Source organism: Morus notabilis, unplaced genomic scaffold (genome assembly GCF_000414095.1).
Source record: "Morus notabilis unplaced genomic scaffold, ASM41409v2 Scaffold314, whole genome shotgun sequence".
Lineage (NCBI taxonomy): Eukaryota > Viridiplantae > Streptophyta > Magnoliopsida > Rosales > Moraceae > Morus > Morus notabilis.
Window position 1 is genome coordinate 382493 of NW_010360279.1, and position 20164 is coordinate 402656.

At 34.4% G+C, this 20164-nt stretch overlaps 3 protein-coding genes across 4 annotated transcripts; all 3 read left to right on the forward strand.

Moving 5' to 3' along the window:
- The first annotated feature begins 598 nt into the window (after nucleotides 1–598).
- LOC21407528 (cinnamoyl-CoA reductase 2) lies at nucleotides 599–4506 on the forward strand. The gene is made up of 7 exons (XM_010096209.2): nucleotides 599–713; nucleotides 1358–1527; nucleotides 1729–1914; nucleotides 2346–2508; nucleotides 2596–2785; nucleotides 3484–3699; nucleotides 4126–4506. The coding sequence occupies exons 1-6, from the start codon at nucleotides 599–601 to the stop codon at nucleotides 3614–3616; spliced, it is 957 nt and encodes a 318-aa protein (XP_010094511.1). The 3' UTR covers nucleotides 3617–3699; nucleotides 4126–4506.
- Nucleotides 4507–5540: 1034 nt separating this feature from the next.
- On the forward strand, nucleotides 5541–5996 carry LOC21407529 (RING-H2 finger protein ATL80). The gene has a single exon (XM_024164335.1). The coding sequence runs from the start codon at nucleotides 5541–5543 to the stop codon at nucleotides 5994–5996; it is 456 nt and encodes a 151-aa protein (XP_024020103.1).
- Nucleotides 5997–16185: 10189 nt separating this feature from the next.
- LOC21407530 (RNA-binding protein 24-B) lies at nucleotides 16186–19971 on the forward strand. 2 transcript variants are annotated; one of them, XM_024164302.1, is made up of 9 exons: nucleotides 16186–16377; nucleotides 16510–16731; nucleotides 17102–17225; nucleotides 17354–17480; nucleotides 18218–18254; nucleotides 18376–18613; nucleotides 18913–19020; nucleotides 19090–19188; nucleotides 19337–19971. In XM_024164302.1, exons 1-7 carry the CDS (start codon nucleotides 16357–16359, stop codon nucleotides 19005–19007), a joined length of 864 nt encoding a protein of 287 aa, XP_024020070.1. In that variant the 5' UTR covers nucleotides 16186–16356; the 3' UTR covers nucleotides 19008–19020; nucleotides 19090–19188; nucleotides 19337–19971. The 2 variants fall into 2 exon arrangements, with proteins under 2 accessions (XP_024020070.1, XP_010094513.2); XM_010096211.2 differs by having other exon boundaries at nucleotides 19361–19971.
- The last annotated feature ends 193 nt before the right edge of the window (nucleotides 19972–20164 follow it).

Genomic DNA, 20164 nt, shown 5'->3' on the forward strand with positions numbered 1-20164 from the left:
GTCGCAGGGGTCTTCGCTGATCTACTCTTTATGAAATTTTGTCTCGTTTTTAGTTTTTAGTATTTTGATTTTGATTGAATAGATACGATATTATGTTTTCGTCATGTAATAACGTAAGTTATTGTCCCAACTTTTATGGTGGCGGTAGATCTATAGCTATCCTGCTAAGTTTGATCATATACGGTATTGATTATTGTGAGTAATCCTAGTGTTATGGGTCTTTTATTCTTGATTGACTGATTTTATACATAAACTTATGAATTTTTGTCACATTCTATCATTAATGTGCTGAGTGTGTTCTTTTCTATTGAGACTTAGCACTCGTATTCATTTTTACTTAAGAGATTCTATTTTCGTCCATAGTCAAATACTCTTGTATTTTATTATGGTCATTTAGGAGCGAGAGAGTTCGTTTGTTTTACCAAAGAAAGAGTCGAGAGAGTTCCACCGGAAACGCATTGTCGTTTTGTGATTCAGGCGTGGCAAGGGCCAAGTGGCAACAACTGCACTTTAGCACGTAACTATCACTCCTACATCGACTCAGCTCAGCATTTTATTTTTCCTCTGCATTTGGAGTAGGAGAGAGAGAGAGAGAGAGATGGCTGAGAAGGGAGGGGTGTGCGTGACAGGAGCTGGTGGGTTCGTTGCTTCGTGGGTCGTCAAGCTTCTCCTCTCTAAACACTACTTTGTCCATGGAACTCTTCGAAATCCCAGTACGTAATCTCTGTTCTTTCTTTCTTTTTCTATGACTTTTCAGTTCGAAGTGGATATTGACTTACAATTCCATTCGTGCGTTTTGAAAAGTTGACTATTCAAATACGCTAATTACCAAACAACTGTTATATACATACCTGGTTCACTAATAAGTCAGTTTTAGTTTAGAAAAATAGTTAGGGATTTGGCCCCTTTTTAATGATTTTTTTTAAGCAAATGGCTTAAGTTTTATAATTAAGGAAATGCTTTTCTTTTTTAGTTAATTTTAGTTTATTACTGATTAATTTGATGGTTAACCACTGGTTAATTTAACGTTTTATCATTTGATTAATTAATATAAATTAATCGTTTAATTAATTAATATCAATTAATGATTAACCAATTTCCATCACCAAATTAAATCAATAGTAAATTGATGATAACCTGTTTATCACTGATTGATTACGGTTTATTATTGATTTTTTTTTTAAATTTTAGCAACGCTTTATTATTGATTAGTTACCGTAAAAAAACTGCCATTCCCTTTCCTTAAAAAAGAAAAAAGTTTGATCATTTGTTTAGAAAATAAAAAGTCCGGTCATTTGTTAAAAATTTGGCCTAATTTTCCCAATGTTATTAATACTGTTCTGAAACGTGTGTGCAGAGGATGAGAAGTATTCTCACTTGCATAGAATGGAGAAGGAATCGAAGAACCTTAAACTGGTGAAAGCAGATTTGTTGGACTACGATTCCCTTGTTTCCGCAATTCATGGCTGCACCGGAGTGTTCCATGTTGCCAGCCCGGTTCCTTCCACCACTGTCCCAAATCCCGAGGTAATGATTCTCACTACCCTTATATTAGTATACTTTTTCTGTGACTTTTTATATTTACTGTTTGATACGTGAACTCTATTAATGTAAAAAGTGACGAAGAGATTGATAGAATGATTGATCTAACATTCGTCCTATTTCTATTTATCAAAATTTCTTATTTTCATCGGCGCATTTTCTTGAACTCCTTCTAATGCGGTGCAGGTGGAAGTGCTGGAGCCTGCCGTGAAGGGCACACTCAATGTACTAAAGGCGTGCCTTGAGGCGAAAGTCAAGCAGGTGGTTTACGTCTCATCGGCTGCTGCCGTTGTTATGAATCCTTCATGGCCTAAAGACCGGGTCATGGATGAATCGTGCTGGTCTGATAAGGAATATTGCAGAACAACTAAGGTACCTTCTTAGGAATCGTAAAGAGTTCTGAGAAAAACTAAAGAATACATCAAACAAAGAAGGATTTTGGTAAATTTTTTGGTAAATTTTTACGTAGATCACTGACTGCCTAGTGCCTATTGTTAGTCTTACTCTATTTATTTTGTTGATTGGAGTTAAAAACTTGAGTTGAAAAGTGAATTTATGTGAGAGAAAATAGCATAGCACAAAAGGTTGAATTTGAATTTCTGTGAGAGAAAACGTTGTAGTAAAAACTTGAGTTATAATTTGAACCAATGAAATGAGGTGTGCAATTTCTCATCTTTGAGGGTGAATCACTATATATGTTCTTGTTTATTTGCTCTTCTCTTGCAATTTTATTACTCTCGCTTGTAAAGGCATAGAGCATCTAATTCTTAACACATACTCCCTTATCGCATTTTTTTTGGCAGAACTGGTATTCTCTTTCTAAAACCGAAGCAGAAAGTGAGGCCTGGGAATTTTCACGGCAAACTGGGCTTGACATTGTGACAATTTGTCCCACCCTTATTTTGGGGCCGATTCTACAGTCCAACGTGAACGCGAGTACCTTGGTTCTCCTCAAAATTTTGAAAGGTATTAGTATTACATGAATTGTACGAACTGATAACAACTTTCCAGCACATACTTAGCTGCGTTTCACAAATGCTAAATTCTAAGCAGACGGGTACGAGCCCTTGGAAAACAAGCTGCGGATGATAGTAGATGTGCGCGATGTGGCTGAAGCAATTCTTATGGCGTATGAGAAGCCTGAGGCGGAAGGAAGATATATATGTACAGCACACTTGATCAAGGCAAAGGATCTGGTGGATAAGCTGAGGAGCTTATATCCTCAGTACAATTGTCCTAAGAAGTAAGTTTCTGATCAAGTGCTATCTGTTTTTCCACCGAGGTCTGTGTCAATATAGTGATTCCTTGAGTCATAAATTCTTGGACTGAATTGGTGTTTGCGACCTTTTCTTTATCAGACCAGTGAGAAATATGTTGCTTCCATTTGTGGGGCTTCATTTGGTTTGGCTGCAGCGTTTTTAATATTTTGAGTTTGTAATACGTTTAGATAGTTTAGCATAAAACTACTTAGATTAGTTGGGAATGTTCCTGACTTTATTAAGTTATCTTTTATGGTGTACATACTACATACTTTCAAAATAAAAGATATTGTTGACTTTTTAGAAAAATATACATAATAATAAGAGAAACTAGCTAGAAGACTTGATGAAACTTTGAATAGTGAATTGTATGTACTGAATTCACTCTTTAACTAGAGCAAGTGTCTAAGGGAAGCTCCTAGATCCTCCGAAATCACAAGAATCCTTAATTAGAATGTCAAACTAGTCTGGAATTAATCACTAGTACGTACCGAACTCAATTAACTAAGGAAAGCAGGGAATTTTAATCGGAAAATGTGGACGGACAAGTAGGACTACTAGCTTCTCGATCAAGACCCTAGATTTATTGTGAGCGAAAAACCTTAAGATGGATCCCCCTTCTAACATTGCTTAGATGTGGATATTGATAAAATACTAAGATGAAAGTGTGTGTAAATTGCAGCTTTACTGAAGTAGAGAATGAAGAGAGAGTGAGCTCAGAAAAGCTGCAGAGGTTGGGGTGGAGATACCGGCCACTGGAAGAGACTCTGATCGATTCCGTCGAAAGCTACCGTGCTGCTGGACTTTTGGATTAAGTGGAGTTGGAAGACTTACTGTTGAAACACATAATAATATATAATTAAGCTCAATTTGGAATAAGTTTCTTCAGAGCCCAGAGGTAAAGTTTGGTTTATTAATTCTTGTTGATAAGCTCAAAGCTTTATCCCTCTTTTGTGTCATGTCATTTGTTTTGTTATTGGAGATATTAGATTAAATGAGATTTCTCGGTTCCTTGATTTCCTTGATTTCATTATAATTCCATGATTTTAGATTTCGTGATTGTAGGTCTAGAATTGTATTGACTTTTGATTATTTCCTTTTCTAGCTTTATTTTACTATTCTCTAATTGTTGTACAGTTGGCTATATATAGCCTTATATTTCCCCTATACGAATAAGAAGAATTATTCCACCAAAACTTTGTCTTCTTCGTATTTCTCTTTAAAGTTTTTGTGATGGTATCAGAGCCACAACGTGGCCTGCAGTCTTTTTCTTATCAGTTTTTTTTTTTTTTTTTGACACCTATTACCATGGCTTCACAAACAGACAAAGAAAAAGAGCTTAAAAATATGCTTTCTTTACACCCTTCGGACAATCCCGGTACTGTTCTAGTTTCTTCTTCACTAAACGGAGAAAACTATATTATGTGGAGCAAAGCTATGATAAAGGCTCTCAGTGCAAAGAACAAAGCTGGCTTCGTCAATGGATCCATTCCTAAACCATCTAATACAGATCCCCTTTTTGACTCTTGGAAACGCTGTGATGATATGGTGGCTTCATGGATTATAAATGCACTCGCACCAGAACTTGCAGCGGATGCCATTTATGCAGAAACATCAAGGGATCTCTGGGTAGATTTGCAAGAAAGGTTCTCTCAAATTAATGGACCGCTGATTTTTGAGATTCAAAGAAAAATCAGCTCCATTTCACAAGGTCAGGATTCTATCACTATTTATTTCACAAAACTGAAAACTCTGTGGGATGAGTTGAATTTTTATATTCCTATTCCTCCTTGTTCTTGTGGGTCTACGAAAATTTTAGAGGCACATAGAGATAGAGATAGAACCATGCAATTTTTAATGGGTTTGAATGAGACTTATTCAGCTGTGCGTGGCCAAATCCTTCTCATGGATCCTATTCCTGTTGTAAAGAAAGCTTTCTCCCTAGTCTTTCAGACATGTTTTGATGTTATGTTATATTCTCTGTTTACTATACTTGCTTCTCTGTCTACCGATACCGGTTCTGGACGGAATCAATCCTGATAGACACAGTTCTCTCTCTCTCTCTCTCTCTCTCTCTCTCTCTCTCTATATATATATATATATGTCCTTTTCATTAATGTAACAATCGATAAACCAAAAAAGATAATTCTTTGATATATTTTTTTATTTAATGCTCTATTAGCACTATACAGTTAGGGACTCTAAAATTTTTATTTTCTGTTGCAATAACATACGATTTTGGATATGAGTTGCTTTTGAATATGATCACACATTTTCTTGTATATCTTTCTATACAACTCTTCTTAATGTCTCTTAAATATATCAAAGAAGTAATTAGGAGTGATCGTGTCGAAGTAATCAAAATGACTCGATTTAGAGGGTCTCGAGGGTTAGCGTGGACGTGACATGAGCCAACACGAACGATTATTAAACGGGCTAGCCCAATACGTAAAAATTGGTCGGGTTTGATGTGATTTTTAAAAAGAGAAAATTATGTATTATGTCATCAAAATTTAATACCTTTACATTTATGCCATCTAATCACTCATTGTGTTTTGTATTTAGGTAACCAAGTATTGTAATTTTTTTAATTACTAAAAAAACTATTACCATTTTTGCTTAAAGAGAGAAAAAGAAAAGAAAAAACAAATACGAGTTGCGTTTGACTTTGACTTTTGAGATCATGTGATGGACTTTACTGATCCTACGTAAAAACCTCTCTCTCACATTCAATTTCACATGACGATTCGCACCTTCCGACTGTTGGGCGGCGTCAAATCGCCGTCGTCAACCACCGTAACCGCCGGCAGCGCCTCCTCGCCGTTGCCTGAGATCGATGTCTCCTTCATCGGGGTGTTATTCACCGACGTCTTCTACGCCCTAATAGCCCTACTTTGCCTCACAGTCCTCCTTGTCGTATGTAGTTGTCTCTTCGAATGCCTGAAGATGATGTTGATGAAGAAGAGCTCTTCCACCGCCGACGTGGATCCAAGTTTCGCCGCCGCCAACTGCACCATTTGCCTCTTCGAGTTCGCCGAGGGCGACGAGATCCGGGAGCTCAGGCAGTGCGGCCACGCCTTCCACGTGACTTGCATCAACACCTGGCTCCGATGGCACTCCTCCTGCCCCACCTGCGCCCACATGATCCAAGGACGTGATCACATCATCAATAGGTTTCTTCCCCTTTATACCTAGCTTAATATATTCCAATAGTATCTGATCTCTATTTTTCTTTTAAGCTTCCATTTATTATGATTTCTAATATCTGATATGTATTTATAGTTGATTGATTGGCTGTTTGTTTATAAAGTTATGTTTATGTGTGGTGTGTGTGGTATTAGAACTTCGTTGGTTTTAGGGTTTTATATTTCTGTGTATATATCAGGGGATGGGAATAAGTCTCTCTTTGTGCCTGTCGTACGAAGTCTACGGATTACATGCCCTAAACCCTAGTCAAAGTCAAACGACCCTTATATATATATATATATGCAGCTTTTCCATAATTTTTTTTTATTGTTTCAATTTTTTCCTGTTACTGCCTAATAATAGCATTTAGAGTCTCAAATTTGATATCTTTACCGCATTATTATTTGAGAATAAGTTTCTCTCTAGTTTTGCGAAACACGCCGCAAGAGGTTTTTTTTTTTTTTTTTTTTTTCCTTCCTTAGGCGAAACTTTTTTTTTTTTTTTTTTTAGTTTTTGTACTTTTTTTCCCTACTTCTTACTTTAGATTTTTTCCCTTTTGTCTTTATTTCTGTTGTGTTTTTTACTTTTTTTCATTTTTTTTTAACAATTTATATAATCATTGCTTTAAATGAGGGTGTCCGTTTTTTACTAGTATATATAATAGCAATAATGATGTCAATGAATATTAGCTGCCATGGAATTTCTTTACTAGTGCCAACTTTGATGCGGTTTTATTTATTTATTTTTTATATTGATGCAGAAATTATACGAAGCCATTTCAGCCAAGTCACTCGGAAGTATGAGTTTCAAGTGTGATCTCCTTGACTATTTCAGAGATATAGAAAATTTCAATTTTTGCATTAATAGAGTTCATGAATAGAGATATTCAACAATGATCTCAATGGAAATTAGCTCCCATGGACTAGAATAGGGATAATCATAGTAGGATTAGGATTTATTTATTTCCAAAAAAAAGAGGATTTATTTAGAACTTCATGAATAGAGATATTTTATTTTTCCTTTAATTATTTCTACTTTTAATAATATAAAGAAGTTTTTTGCTGATAAGAGATACAAGCTCATTTCAGAATATATTATATGAAGTATTTACTTGATCGACGTGTTGGCGCTTTATACAGAACCATCAACCATGTCTGATAAATGTTTTTGTAGAGTTGATAAATCTAACAATCGTAGTGATATTTTAATAATAATACAATGTCTACACATTATAATTTAATATGAGAATTAAAATTAATACAATACAAAGCGTGATATCTAATATGCAATTTACTTAAAATGTCATATTAAAAATGTTGATGGTCGAATTTCGCCAACAAAAAACCGGCCGGGTTACCTCTTGGTTTCCCTTTGGATTACCGGCCGTGTATATATATTTTGACATGTCAGGAAATGGTGAATTATTTGTGTGTGAGGATCTATTGAAAACTCCTAAGATATTAATGACACAAGGGAATTTATAGTGGTTCACTCTATAAATTTCAGAACTACATCCACTGTAATCTTGTATTTCTTTATCTTTGGGTAAGATACAGTTTACAATGTATTTTCTTAGCTTGCGTTTTTTCCTGAACCCCTTCCTCGTTGGGGGTCTTTCACCTTATATACTGGGGCTTCCTTCGCTCGGGAGGTTTCCCTCACAGCTAGAAGCACTCAAGTGCTCTCCTTTGGTAGGCCCAGACGTAGCCCACTAATTTGCATTGTTCATCCAATCTGTTTAGTCTTCTATTACGGCTCTGTGCTTCTCCGTAACACTTTCTTGTCCCCTGTGGGGGCAGTCTGACAGTTCGTAATTAATGCTCGCAGACCCCCTCCACTTGTACACGTAACCCGCAATGTCCCCTAAAGGACGTTTCCCTCGTCGCCAGTACTTCTTAGCCTAACTGCCTTCTTTGATGGCAACTTCCTGTGGTCGAGAGATCTTCATCCTATTGCGTCGATGGCGCAATTGGTCGGCGCCACAATGGGTCGTCGTCTTAACTTAGACTCCGTCCCGGAGCCTTCGCGGAGGACTAAGAGGAGCTTGCAAGCGTCGAGGGTCTTCAAGCGTCGAGGGTTGCTTGCTTGGTGGGGGTTGATCAAGGCCACGTGTCGCGGCATACTTCGCCCACGCGTCTGCCATATTTTCCCACACAACAAAAAACATATAAAATATTTCATAAACATCAAGGCTCGGGGTTGGGTTTTGGGACTGATGTTGGGGTCAAGTTTCAGTACCAGAGTGTAGGGCCGGCAATATGGGTCATGACACGACGACACGACTCGAAAACGACACGAATTTTGTGGGTTAGGGTTGAGAAAAAAGATGTTCGGGGTCGACTTGAAATTGACACGAAAACACGGGTCAATTTCGGGTTGGACCCGCCTAACCCGAACACGACACGAAAACTAAAAAATACATATATTTTTCACTTCATATTTTAAATTTTATTATGAACTTGTGATATCATGATAGTTATACTCAAAATCTTATACTATTATTTGCTTAATTTCAATGGATGTTATTGCAATTTAGTGTGTTATGAATTTGAATTTCTTTCTAATATGTAAAAAAGTAAATAAAAGTATACAATTTTCGTGTCAATTTCGGATTTACGGGTCAATTTCGTGTCACGGGTCATTTTCGGGTCGTGTCGTGTCAACTCGTAAAGTGGTCGTGTCGTGTTCATGTTGCGGTTTTTAAAAAATTTCGTGTCACAGGTCGTGTTCGGGTTGACTGACAATTAAAAAAAAAGATCAAAACACGACACGAACACAACACGTGACACGAATTGCCACCCCTACCAGAGTGATGTTCGGTTTATATTTTTAAAAAATTATATTTTGACCCCTGACTTTTCAAAAATTATATTTTGACCTTTAAACTTTTTGAAAATTATGTTTTAACCCCTCATTGTTTCAAAATTATATTTTGACTCCTCACTTTTTTTAAAATTATACTTTTGACCCTTAATTTTTTTAAAATTACAATTTGACCCATTTTAAATTTTTTTTTGCAAAAAGACCCCTATGTAGCAACTCTACTTTCTCCCTTGCTTGCTTCCTCTAAATGTTGGGTTTGGTTTAAGATTAGAGTCAAATTAAGTTATAATTAGGCTTAAATTTTATCTTATTACAAACTAATACGTAAATAGATTACAATGGTAAAAATAATATAACGTTAAAAATAGTATAATATTTAATAATACCACCAACCAAATACCGTATTGTATAAAAATTATACAATGCAGTAAAATTATACGATACAATACAATATGGTGCACTAAACATGCCCTTAGTTCTTTATATATTTTATGTATGTAGTTTCTTGTCTTCTTTATAGTTTCCTTGTCATTCTGATTCCTTTTTGTTGTTACTTTATTTGATTGACAGTACTATTGCAAGTTGTTGATATATGCATTATATTTCTATCCTTTTTCATTGCCATTTCCAGTTCTCATATACTTTATTCTCTCGGTTTTATCTGGTTTTATGTTTTGCTTTGTTGTTGTTTTTAACTTTATTGTCGTTTTATACCATTGCTGTTCATTTTTTACTTCGTTGCTTCCCGTTTTTGAGTATGTTGTGGTTTTTAACCTTTTGTTTTTGTTTTTTTTGTTTTATCATTGTTTTATATTCGTCATAAATTTCTATCGTCGTCGATACTTCCTTTAATGTTTGTTTGTGTTTTTTTCCCTCCCTCTCTTTCATTTTTGATTGCGGTGCGTTTTCAGGGTGATGTCGTTTAAATGAGCCCTAGCGTTTTCTAGGTTGTCCGTTTTAACTTCCAACTGGCCAAAGGATAAGTCCATGGATGAAGATTGTTGGTCTGATCACAGATTTTGCAAGGAAATTTAGGTACCCTTATCTATATATGCTCATGATCCTTCTACCATGAGTTTACAATAAGTTTTTTTTTTTTTTTTTCCCTTAATAAAGAGGACTGAGGAGAAGAAAATTGACAAGGAAATTAATAAGCTATAAAATCCTTTGAGACCAACCATCTTAAAATCTTTGTTACTTTAGAAAGATAAGTTGGGAGAATATATTCTTTTAAACAAATAAGTGTCTACTAGTAAAATAAATCTATGTGGAGTGTGGACATTTTCTTTCATCCTTATTTTCTCTTTTATCAACCACTTAAAACAAAAAAAGAAAACAAAAACTCTCACTTTCCCTTTTATTTCTCTCACCTGATTTTTTTACTTTTCAACTTTTTTATCCTTCTGTAAATTACATATATACATCCAAGAGGGAAAACAATAGCAGAAGCTGAAGCATTGGAATTTGCAAAGAGCAGTTTGTCCATCCATTGTTATAGGCCCAATGCTGCAACCCAGACTCGTTAATGCAGCTGCTTACTCCTTCTAATCAATTCGCAGCCACCATTAATTTAACAAAATTCAATCTTGTGTTCATGGCTAATATTGTATATATAATTATAATTTGATGAAACTTGTAGTCAAAGGCAAATATATTGTAGATTCCTACTCTCTCTCTCTCTCTCTATATATATATATATATATATATATATGATATTATAAACGTCGTTATGTCATTAACAAGTGGTCCTTCATATATATATATATATATATATTGTTGAAAATTAAGAGATATCATTTTTTTATTACTATAAAATGTATATTAGTGAGACATATTCTTTTTCTGCTGGACATACTGCCATGATATTGATCAAAGGCAATCTTCTATAACTAAACACGGGATTCTACTCTTGCAGGACAACCTACGACCAAAGTTTTCCTTGGAATTATTTGTGGGAAAAAAGAGGTTCTCCAACAGCACGATTAATTTATTAATTATTAATACTAATTATTCATGCTTATTTTTATCGATACTAGCTTTCGACTGTGGGTTCAAATTTGCATACATTTTTCAGTACAGCGTGATCTATGTACAAAAACTACGCAATTATTGTACACATAAGACAGACAGAAACATGTTTACCTTTTAACCAAGGCCCGCAATATGGTTCACGTCACGACAACATGATTAAAAAACGACACGAATTTCACAGGTAATTAGGGTTGAGAAAAAAGAGATTCGGGTCATAATTGGATTGACATGAAATTGACACAAAAAACACGTGTCAATTTCGGGTTAGACCCATCTAATCCGAATACGACACGAAACTCGTAAAAAACTAAAAAATACATATATTTTTCATTACATATTTTTTATTTTATTATAAACTTGTGATATCATAATAGTTATATTCAAAATCTTATACTATTATTTGTTTAATTTCAATGGATGTTATTGTATTTTAGTGTGCTATGAATTTTAAGTTATTTTTAATATGTACAAAATAAATAAAAGTATATAATTTTCTTGTCAATTTCGGGTTCACGGGTCTTTTTCGTGTCGTGTCGTGTTAACCCGTAAAGTGGTCGTGTTGTGATTTTTAAAAATTTTTGTGTCACGGATCGTGTTCGGGTTGACTGTAAATTAAAAAAAAAACTATTAAAATACGACACGTGACACGAATTGCCACTCTACTTTTAACCACTTCTTAATAAAATGAGAGAAAGTGAACGTGCAAATCTTATGTCAGTCAAGTTACAACTATAAATTACGTACTCATTATTGTTTTCCTCGAGTGCAAAGGAACAACTTTGATCCCAAATGTGGTAGAGATAATTAGAAAACGTCGCCCTGTCATCTCACGCCTTTTGTTTGATGTTATTCTCATAAAATTCTTCCCTCTTAAGTTCATAAATAAAATAGTATTTTGAAAAGGACATAAACTTTTATACTTCGTCATTAAGTGAACAATTTCTTTAGAGTTGAGATTCAACATTCAATAAGTGCCCCTTAAAGGAAAATCTAGAGGAATGTCCCTTCACATAAGGGACACAAGAATTTACAAGTTTTCTTAAATAAGATTTTTACCCTTAATTTCTTTTATTATTTTCACTTGAAAAGACAAAAAAAATATGACGGTATAACAATAAAGAGCTAAGTTAATGAGGAAGATTTCTTATAATTTTTTTCTCTCAAGAAAATTGTTAGACTTATCTTTAGAGTGTATGAGTAAATTTTTATCATTTACTATAAATTAAATACCTTTTTGACTAATATAGTTACCTGACTAAAAAAAATTATTAAGAGTAAAACGTAAGAATTCAAATTTATACACTTTAAAGGCCCTTTGCTTGGTTGGGGGATTCGTTCCCTGATTCGAATCATGGTTTGTGGTTCGTTACAGTATTTTCTCTCATAAAAAATACACATAAATCAAAAATAATTCTAATCACATTATTCTAATCCATGAACTAAACGTCAAATTAATTTTACTGCAGTATTTTTTTCTCATAAAAAATTTAAATTTTAAATGTAAGAATTAAAAATCATAAATTGTCTAAAATATTTATTGTCCCTTAAATCACAAAGCCCTAGCAGAACGGCGGTTGAACTTATAGCCCAATACACCTGTATTGGGCGACTAGCAAACCCAAACCCCAGCCAGTAGTTCGGTTTGAAAACGACGCATCTGAATATATAAAAGCTGTTTATTTTGGGATGATGAAGGTGACCTTTTATGTTTGTTTTCGTGTTAAGGAATAAATCCAAACGTTGGCCATTTGAAGCGTGTCGACTTGGGTTTAAATCATTGAGAATATACCCAAGTTGAGCAGTTACAACTTACACAATAAATAAATAAAAATTAAAAATAGAAAAAAATGAGAAAAACCTCGCACGTAGAGGGTTAGTGATTGGGGTTATTAATGTCATGACTCACGGGTCTACTAATAATTGATAAGGAGGAGGTAAAAAAAAAAACTAGTTTTGCACGAAAACACAAAATAATTTAACAAAACTTTAAACAACATTATTTAATATACCGGATGTCCCACATCACCATACTTACATAGTACTTTTATATAATAAAAAGTTAACATTTACTTAGTTTGTCCATATTAATTTTATGTAATCATATGTCTCTCTTAGTATACATCACAAAAATTGTTTTAATCAAATTTATCAAGATATTCTAATCAAATCTCTCATAATAGTTAATTTATTTTTCCTTTTTAACAAAATTAACTTCAACTTTCCAACAATATAACTCTCTCTCTCTCTCTTTTTTTTACATTAAAAATAACAATACTCTTAATTGCTAGAAAAAAATAATCTTCTCATACTCTATGATTTCGTTCATTTTATAAATTTGAGTTTTCAATTATAATTTTATTACAGTTAAAAATTCTCATAAAAAATTATATCTTAATTTAAATTAAAAATTTAAATTCGTGAATTAAACGATACGTTACCAGGGTCACCCGCTTCTTATGCTATGTAGAATATTTTAGAGCGTAGTCATCAACAAGTTGAGGCGTGTATTGGGGGTTTCAATGGGAATGTTCACATAAGAACGGTACCCTTTAAAATAAGGTGACAATGCACACCTACCCGATTAATGAAAGGAAATGATGAATGATTCATTCATTCATTCATGTCACATTCACAACCTGCATCATCCATTCTGCGGGTCCCTTTCTTGACTTTACTCACATCAACACACCTCCTTCAGGTTTATCCAACTATAATTCTCTCTCTTTCCTTTCTAAACCATTTTTTGTTTTAATTATTTTTTCTCCTATCAATACGTAACTATAGCTTCTGTCTCAAATAGACGACGGAATTATATATATATATATATATATATATATTTACACGACAGCCATATGTACACACAGGTAAAACTCAATTTTGGTAAAACTCAATTTTAAGGTCTCTTGTAGAAACCATATGTCGTTAATTGCAACTAATTAAGTTAGAATACTAGTGAAAGTAATAAAATGTGATGCCGAATTATTATAATGTAAATACATATTGTGAAACTCACAATTTATTCGTGTGTGGTGTTGACTACTAAAATTTATCGCATGTATACTATAAGTCAATGCCAGACGTTTTGCATTGAAGTAAATATGCATTTTTAGCCATTTTCTTTTCTTCTTTACTAAGAACATAGATATTTATTCTATATCTTTGACATAAAAAGGAAAAAAAAATCAAAGATCACATAGGTGGGTTTATATTTTGGAAAAGGAAAGACATTGTGGGTGTACGACTGATTAAAATACATATATTCCAATTCCAAAAAAAAAAAAAAAACATTAAAAAACTGGCACGTAATCACGTCTTTTTTTTTATATTTTATATTTTTGTTTTTGTTTAAAGAGGAAAATATTAAAATAAAGGTTAAGAAATGTACAGAGGTGGGGATAAGGAAGAGCTAAGATAGGAACGTGCAGAGCAGAAGGAAAGCGTAAGCGTAGTCGTGATCCGTGTCGGGACCGTGTTGGATTAACAACTGCCTTGGATTTCCTTGTACGAACTGCGAACAACCCGCATAAAACTACTGAGGAGGGCTTAATTATTCTGAAAATTTTTTTAGTGAAACTCTAAAGTCCGTAGCCTGTTTAATTTATTGATTCGAGTTAAAATGTAATTTTATATAAATAATTTTTATTATAGTAAAAAAATTTAATGTGACTATTTTTAAGAGTTTTTTACCGTAATAAAACTCAAATTATAAACTCAAATCGGTAAAATGAACGGGACCGTAATATATCATTCATGAGTGGCAAAAATAACAAGGAGTTATATGGTAAAAGGTCTTCTTTTTACTTTTTTGAGAAAAAAAATTCGGATACCACCAGTGTTAAGAACTGTTGACCGTCCTATCGGTAAGATTAATTTTTTAATCGTTGATCTGATTAAAATTAAATGAAATTAAAAATAAATGCATAATAGACAATTTTTAATGCATATTTGACGATTGAAAATAGTTAAAAAAATAAAATTACCAATAATTTTATTTTTTTAGTTTTACGAGAGAAGCTCCCCCATAATTAAATACCACTATTAATAAAAAAAGAGTCTAATTTGTAGATATGAGATTCACCTTCTATTAGTGAATAGTGTTCAGTGCTCATCATTAAATGATGTCCAATAATATTGTTTTGTTTAAGGGATAAATCGATTAAAAAAAGAAGGGACTTTCTTCGATGAGGACAATTTTTGACCGTTAAATTTTGTCCAAATCACATCAAATTAAAAATGTATGTAAAATAAATAGATTTTAATACAAATATAACAGTTAAAAATATAAAATTACTATTCTTTTTTTTTTTAACTGAGAAACTCTCCAAAAAAAAATTAGGTCTCGTTCGTTTTGTTAATTCGAATCATAATTCAAATTTTTATTACAATGTTTTATTTTATAAACAAATAAATTAAAATTTTTCTGTTATAATATTTTTTTCACATAAATTTATATTTTAACTCAAATTCTTAACTTAAGAGACGTTTGATTTATGGATTAGAATAATGAGATTAAAACCATTTTTAATTTACGTGTATTTTTTATGAGAAAAAATACTATAATAAATTATAAACTATAATTTAAATCAGGATACGAATATCTAAACCAAATAACTCCTTAAACGAGATAGGTCTTAAATTATCCTATCTATCTAAAGAAAGAAAATAGGAAAATATATTAGCGTTTAAGAAAGAAAGAAAGAGAGGAGAGGTGAAGAAGGGTTGAGGTTGAGACAGAAATGGGGCCCGCGCCGCACCCTTCCAAGCTGGCCGTGTTTTGTGTTATTGTGTTTGCAGTACACTCTTGACTCAGCCACCCTCCTTCCTGCTTTCCTTTTTCATTTTCCCTTTTTTATTTTCTCTTTCTTTCTTTTTTGGAATGAAAAGAAAAAGAAAAAGAAAATAGATGAACATTCGACCATATAGTAGATGCTGATCAAAGTGTGTATGTTTTTGCTTGCTTGTTCCCCAACTTGGATGTTTGTTGTTGTAGTAATTTTTATTTTTATTTTTATTTTTATTTTTATTATTTCTTCTTTCTAATTTCATAATAGTTTGCTTTTGCTTTTAGGTGTGCCAGAGGCAGAGAGCCAAGACTGAATGAAATGAGAAAGAAGAAAGAAACCCAAAAAAAAAGAAAACCCTTTTTTTCTTTTTAGCTTTTCTATTTCTATCTTATTTTTAAAAAAAAATTAAAATTTTTTAATTTCCTTTCCGTTTTTTTAATAGAAATTATAAACTCAAAAAACCTCCATTCTCACCACTTTCACCGACCTCCTCTTCTTCTTGTTGGCCCATTTAGGGTTTTCCCTTTCTTTTCTCCCTTTCCTTTTTTTTTTTTCTTTTTTTGTTCATATTTATTTCATTTCTTCATTTTTATTTTTCATCTCTTCTTCTTCTTTATTGCGATTCTTAGGTTTATCGAAATCGATCAATCACTGTTCTTCTCTCTCTCTCTCTCTCTCTCTCTCTCTCTCTAGATATCGGAATCGCCCTTTCATCTGCTCCCTCGAATCTCATGGAATTCAATGGATTCCCAGTATATCTCCGCCGCCCAATTTAGGGTTTTTCTAGGGTTTAGTATCACTTAGCTATCACACTGTTCTCGATCCGATCACCTTTTGCCACAATTGAATCTTCTTCTTCTTCTTTCATGGCGTATCATCACCAGCAAGTTCCGGGACCGAGTTCAGGGTCGAGTTCGAGCTCCGGATATCACCAGTTTCTGAATTCGCCGTTTGGGGACACCACATACACCAAGGTCTTCGTCGGAGGACTCGCCTGGGAGACTCAGAGCGATACCATGAGGCGATACTTCGAGCAGTTCGGCGAGATTCTTGAGGCCGTCGTTATCACCGATAAGAATACCGGTCGATCCAAAGGCTACGGTTTTGTGAGTATTTTCTTTTATTGTTTTTTATTCGTCATTTGATTTTTCATCGTATTCGGAATACGGAGACGCTAATTTGCTTTGGATCATCTGCTTTCTTATAATCATTGCCATTTCGATTCCAAATGAAATTTATTCGCATTCTCAATTGTATTTTTTTCACCTGCTTCTGATCTGTTTTGTTAAAAGTACTGCCATTTGGATTCTAAATGTCATTTTTTGGCTAATTAATTCACTTTTTCAATGGTAGTACTATTCCTGTTAAGTGGGAATTTGCATTTTGTTATCCGTGAATCCCTTTGTTGCGTGCTTTTTTTGGTTTGACTATAGAATGACTTGGTTTTTCCGGTCTGTATTTACATGGAGGGTTTAGGTGACTTTCCGGGAACCAGAGGCTGCTAGAAGGGCCTGCGCCGATCCAGCTCCAGTTATCGACGGCAGGCGTGCCAACTGCAATCTTGCTTCGCTCGGGCGGCCAAGGCCACCTATGCCCTATGGTATTCTATCTTGTTTTTGGGTTTTTAGCTTTCTTAATCGATAAATATGAGCTTCAAGTTCAAACTTTTGAAAGATAAGATCATACACAAAGTGAAGGATAATGATAAAAAAATTTCTTTTGTTACAGGACGTCCCAGACCTGCCACCCCATACGTTGGAAATGTGCAATCTGCTCGTGGGACTTATGTTGGAAATTTTGGGTACCAGCAACCACTCTCATACGGCTACCAAGGGCTAATGTATCCACAGTATGGGTGAGTTATGCGTCTAGAGACAAGTTGTTAGTATGGATAAACACTTCAATCTGGAATTAACTCAAGAATCAAGTTCAATGTTGTAGTTTATGGAAATGTATAGCTTTTGAATCTTGTAGGGAGTGGATGGCAGAACTAGGTTATATGTAGACTCTATGTTGGACGTTAATTTAGGCTCCATAGATGTACGAGATATAATGACATTCCGGGTCAAGTATTCTAGTGGCCACAAACCAGTTAGGTTATTTGGGTGCATCTCCTTTGCAACTATTTCGCTTCTTTCTTTTCTTTTATGTGGCATATACCAATCACAACATTCATTACCGGTTTGAATAATCATGAGAATAATTAGTCATTCCCTTTCAAGTCAGGGTTGGTTTTGTCCAGACTACAGTGATGTGACATGGTGTGATTGGTAATTGCAGGAATTCAAAAAGTGTTAGTTGCGGAGGATATGTGCCCCAGATCAATGTTTATTGAGCAGGCAAGATTATAACTGGTGTTGTTTGATAAGGACCATGGATTGAGTTGTTAGTCTCACTTTTTTACTAATTGATCTCATACACGAGAGAACTGTTCATAGAATAGGAACGTTATAGACTGTAGTTAGGAAACCTTGGTCCTTTTGTCACAATGAATTATGAAGCATGTTTTTGTGCAAGGTCTGGTCGTATCTCAATGTCACCCTCTCAAATTTGCATAAAATGTAATGTAATGTTTTTTCTTAACCTGTTCAGGTATACAACATATGGGCCTGATTATGTGTATCCACAGGTCTGTCACTGTTCCCTGAAAATGACGGCAAAGAATTGCAATACCTGTTTTCTTAATGAGTTTGGCAATGACCAGCATCATTACTTCTGATTTGTTACCCTGTTTCTTGATTGTCGTGTAGGGTGGTTACAATCCTTATACGGGTCAGCAATACCTTCAGATATATGGGTTACCTGGGACAGTTAACACGGCTATGTATCCTTATGGACAAGTGAGTCAAACTCTTCCTAGTGGTCAGGGTTATACAGCCATGCATGGATATGCAATGCCTGGTCATCAAATTGTGCAGTTTGGTGGACCCAGTGTTAATGCTTTGACAACTTCGCCTATGCCTACAATTCAATCACCTTATCCCACAGGTAAAATTTCTGTGACGAAATGTTGTTTTTTGGGAGGCATCTTGTGAAATATAAATTGCCATAACAATAACCTCTTCCTAAAGGAGATCAGAAATCAAATCGTTTGTTGGTTTTTTAGTTTTTTTGTAGACTTGGTTCTCTAGCTTTTTCTATCAAAAATTGACTCTGACCTCTTTGGGAAAGGTATTCTCTCAATGTACGGCAGGGAAAATGGAAGGTTGAGCTTTGTAGATGTTCAATCAATATTAATGTTATTGCCATGTAGGGCTATCTGACTGGAAATTTATGGTTTTTATTAGGTATGGCAGCGCCAGTTATGGCACAACCACAGTTTATAGTTCCTGCTCCTTCTCAGTACGTGCAAGGTGGCGGTTCTGACCAAACAACTGGGTGAGGGGTTGATTGAGGTTAGTGTGATCTCCTGCTGAGTCATTGTTCTTGGAAGAGCGACTTTGAGACGGTTTCTTGTTTTTCAGGTATCCTTAGATTGCAGCAGGACTAAGAGCAGCGGAACTGCTACTTGAGTGGCAGGCTTCGAATCTAGCCTTGCAAATTATTTGTTTTGCATTCTAGAGGTATAGTTCTTTTGTTTTCTTCTTTTTTTTATTGGGAAATTAGTATAGTTCTTTTTGACATGTGATGATATTTGGTGAGAAAGAAAAGAGGAATGAATAAATGTGTTCTTGTGACGGTGTTTCTCACATTAGTGACACGGTTGTATAGTATTATTTTTCTTTTATTTTGCAGGTCATACATAGTCATGATGCTCACCAGAGAAGTCAGATGTCAGAGTCGTTGCTCCTGTTGGTGGAGAAGGATTGTGGAGGATGCGGGCTGTTCTTCCTCTAGGACCTTTCTGTTTAGTGTATCGAAACACTTGTAAACTTCCATTGCTCACGACGAGTGGTCGGAGCTGTCATGCATTGAAGGGTATGCTAGAAGTGGATTCTGGCGACCCGGGTAGGAATAAGACTTATGTAAAAAAAGTCAACACGTTAGAATCAACATATGATTCTTTTATAGGGTAGTTTCCCAGCATTTTGGGTGTATAGGGTCTCTGGTGTACGTGTATTCGCGTCGGTCCGTCGTCAAAAATGTGATATGACTTTTGTGCTTATCAGTTGTAGGATTTTTTTTTTTCTTTCCCCCACGAAAGCTCAAAACTCCTATGATCTGGATGATCTGGGAGCCTGGCTTCAAAACCAAAGGAGAAGCTTCAGGTATTATTTAAAAAAGTTTTTTTTTTTTTTTCCTTCTGTGTGTAATAATAATTCATCTTTTCTATTTCAGGGCCTTCCTTCAAGGTATCCTAGTATTAATATTAAAATATTAAAAAGAAAAAGGAAGGAAATTTCATTACGTTTTCTGAATTAACGGTGTTGAATGGTGAAGTTTCATGTTTGTCCTTTTTTCCCCCCTTTTTTCCTTGAAGAATTTTAAAATCTGTAAGCAACGAGCAGCAGTAGAATAAAACTAGGTGTCGGCCTGATATATGGGTTTAAATTGGGTTCAAATAGTAGTTTTGATTATGATTTTCAAAATTTAAATTTT

Excerpts from the sequence above, each read along its gene's own strand:
- LOC21407528 (XM_010096209.2), top strand. The coding sequence starts at position 599 with ATGGCTGAGAAGGGAGGGGTGTGCGTGACAGGAGCTGGTGGGTTCGTT. Across the intron at positions 2,509-2,595 it reads TCTCCTCAAAATTTTGAAAG|ACGGGTACGAGCCCTTGGAA; the intron begins GTATTAGTATTA and ends AATTCTAAGCAG. Across the intron at positions 2,786-3,483 it reads CAGTACAATTGTCCTAAGAA|CTTTACTGAAGTAGAGAATG; the intron begins GTAAGTTTCTGA and ends TGTAAATTGCAG.
- LOC21407529 (XM_024164335.1), top strand. The coding sequence starts at position 5,541 with ATGACGATTCGCACCTTCCGACTGTTGGGCGGCGTCAAATCGCCGTCG.
- LOC21407530 (XM_024164302.1), top strand. The coding sequence starts at position 16,357 with ATGGAATTCAATGGATTCCCA. Across the intron at positions 17,226-17,353 it reads AAGGCCACCTATGCCCTATG|GACGTCCCAGACCTGCCACC; the intron begins GTATTCTATCTT and ends CTTTTGTTACAG. Across the intron at positions 18,255-18,375 it reads CTGATTATGTGTATCCACAG|GGTGGTTACAATCCTTATAC; the intron begins GTCTGTCACTGT and ends ATTGTCGTGTAG.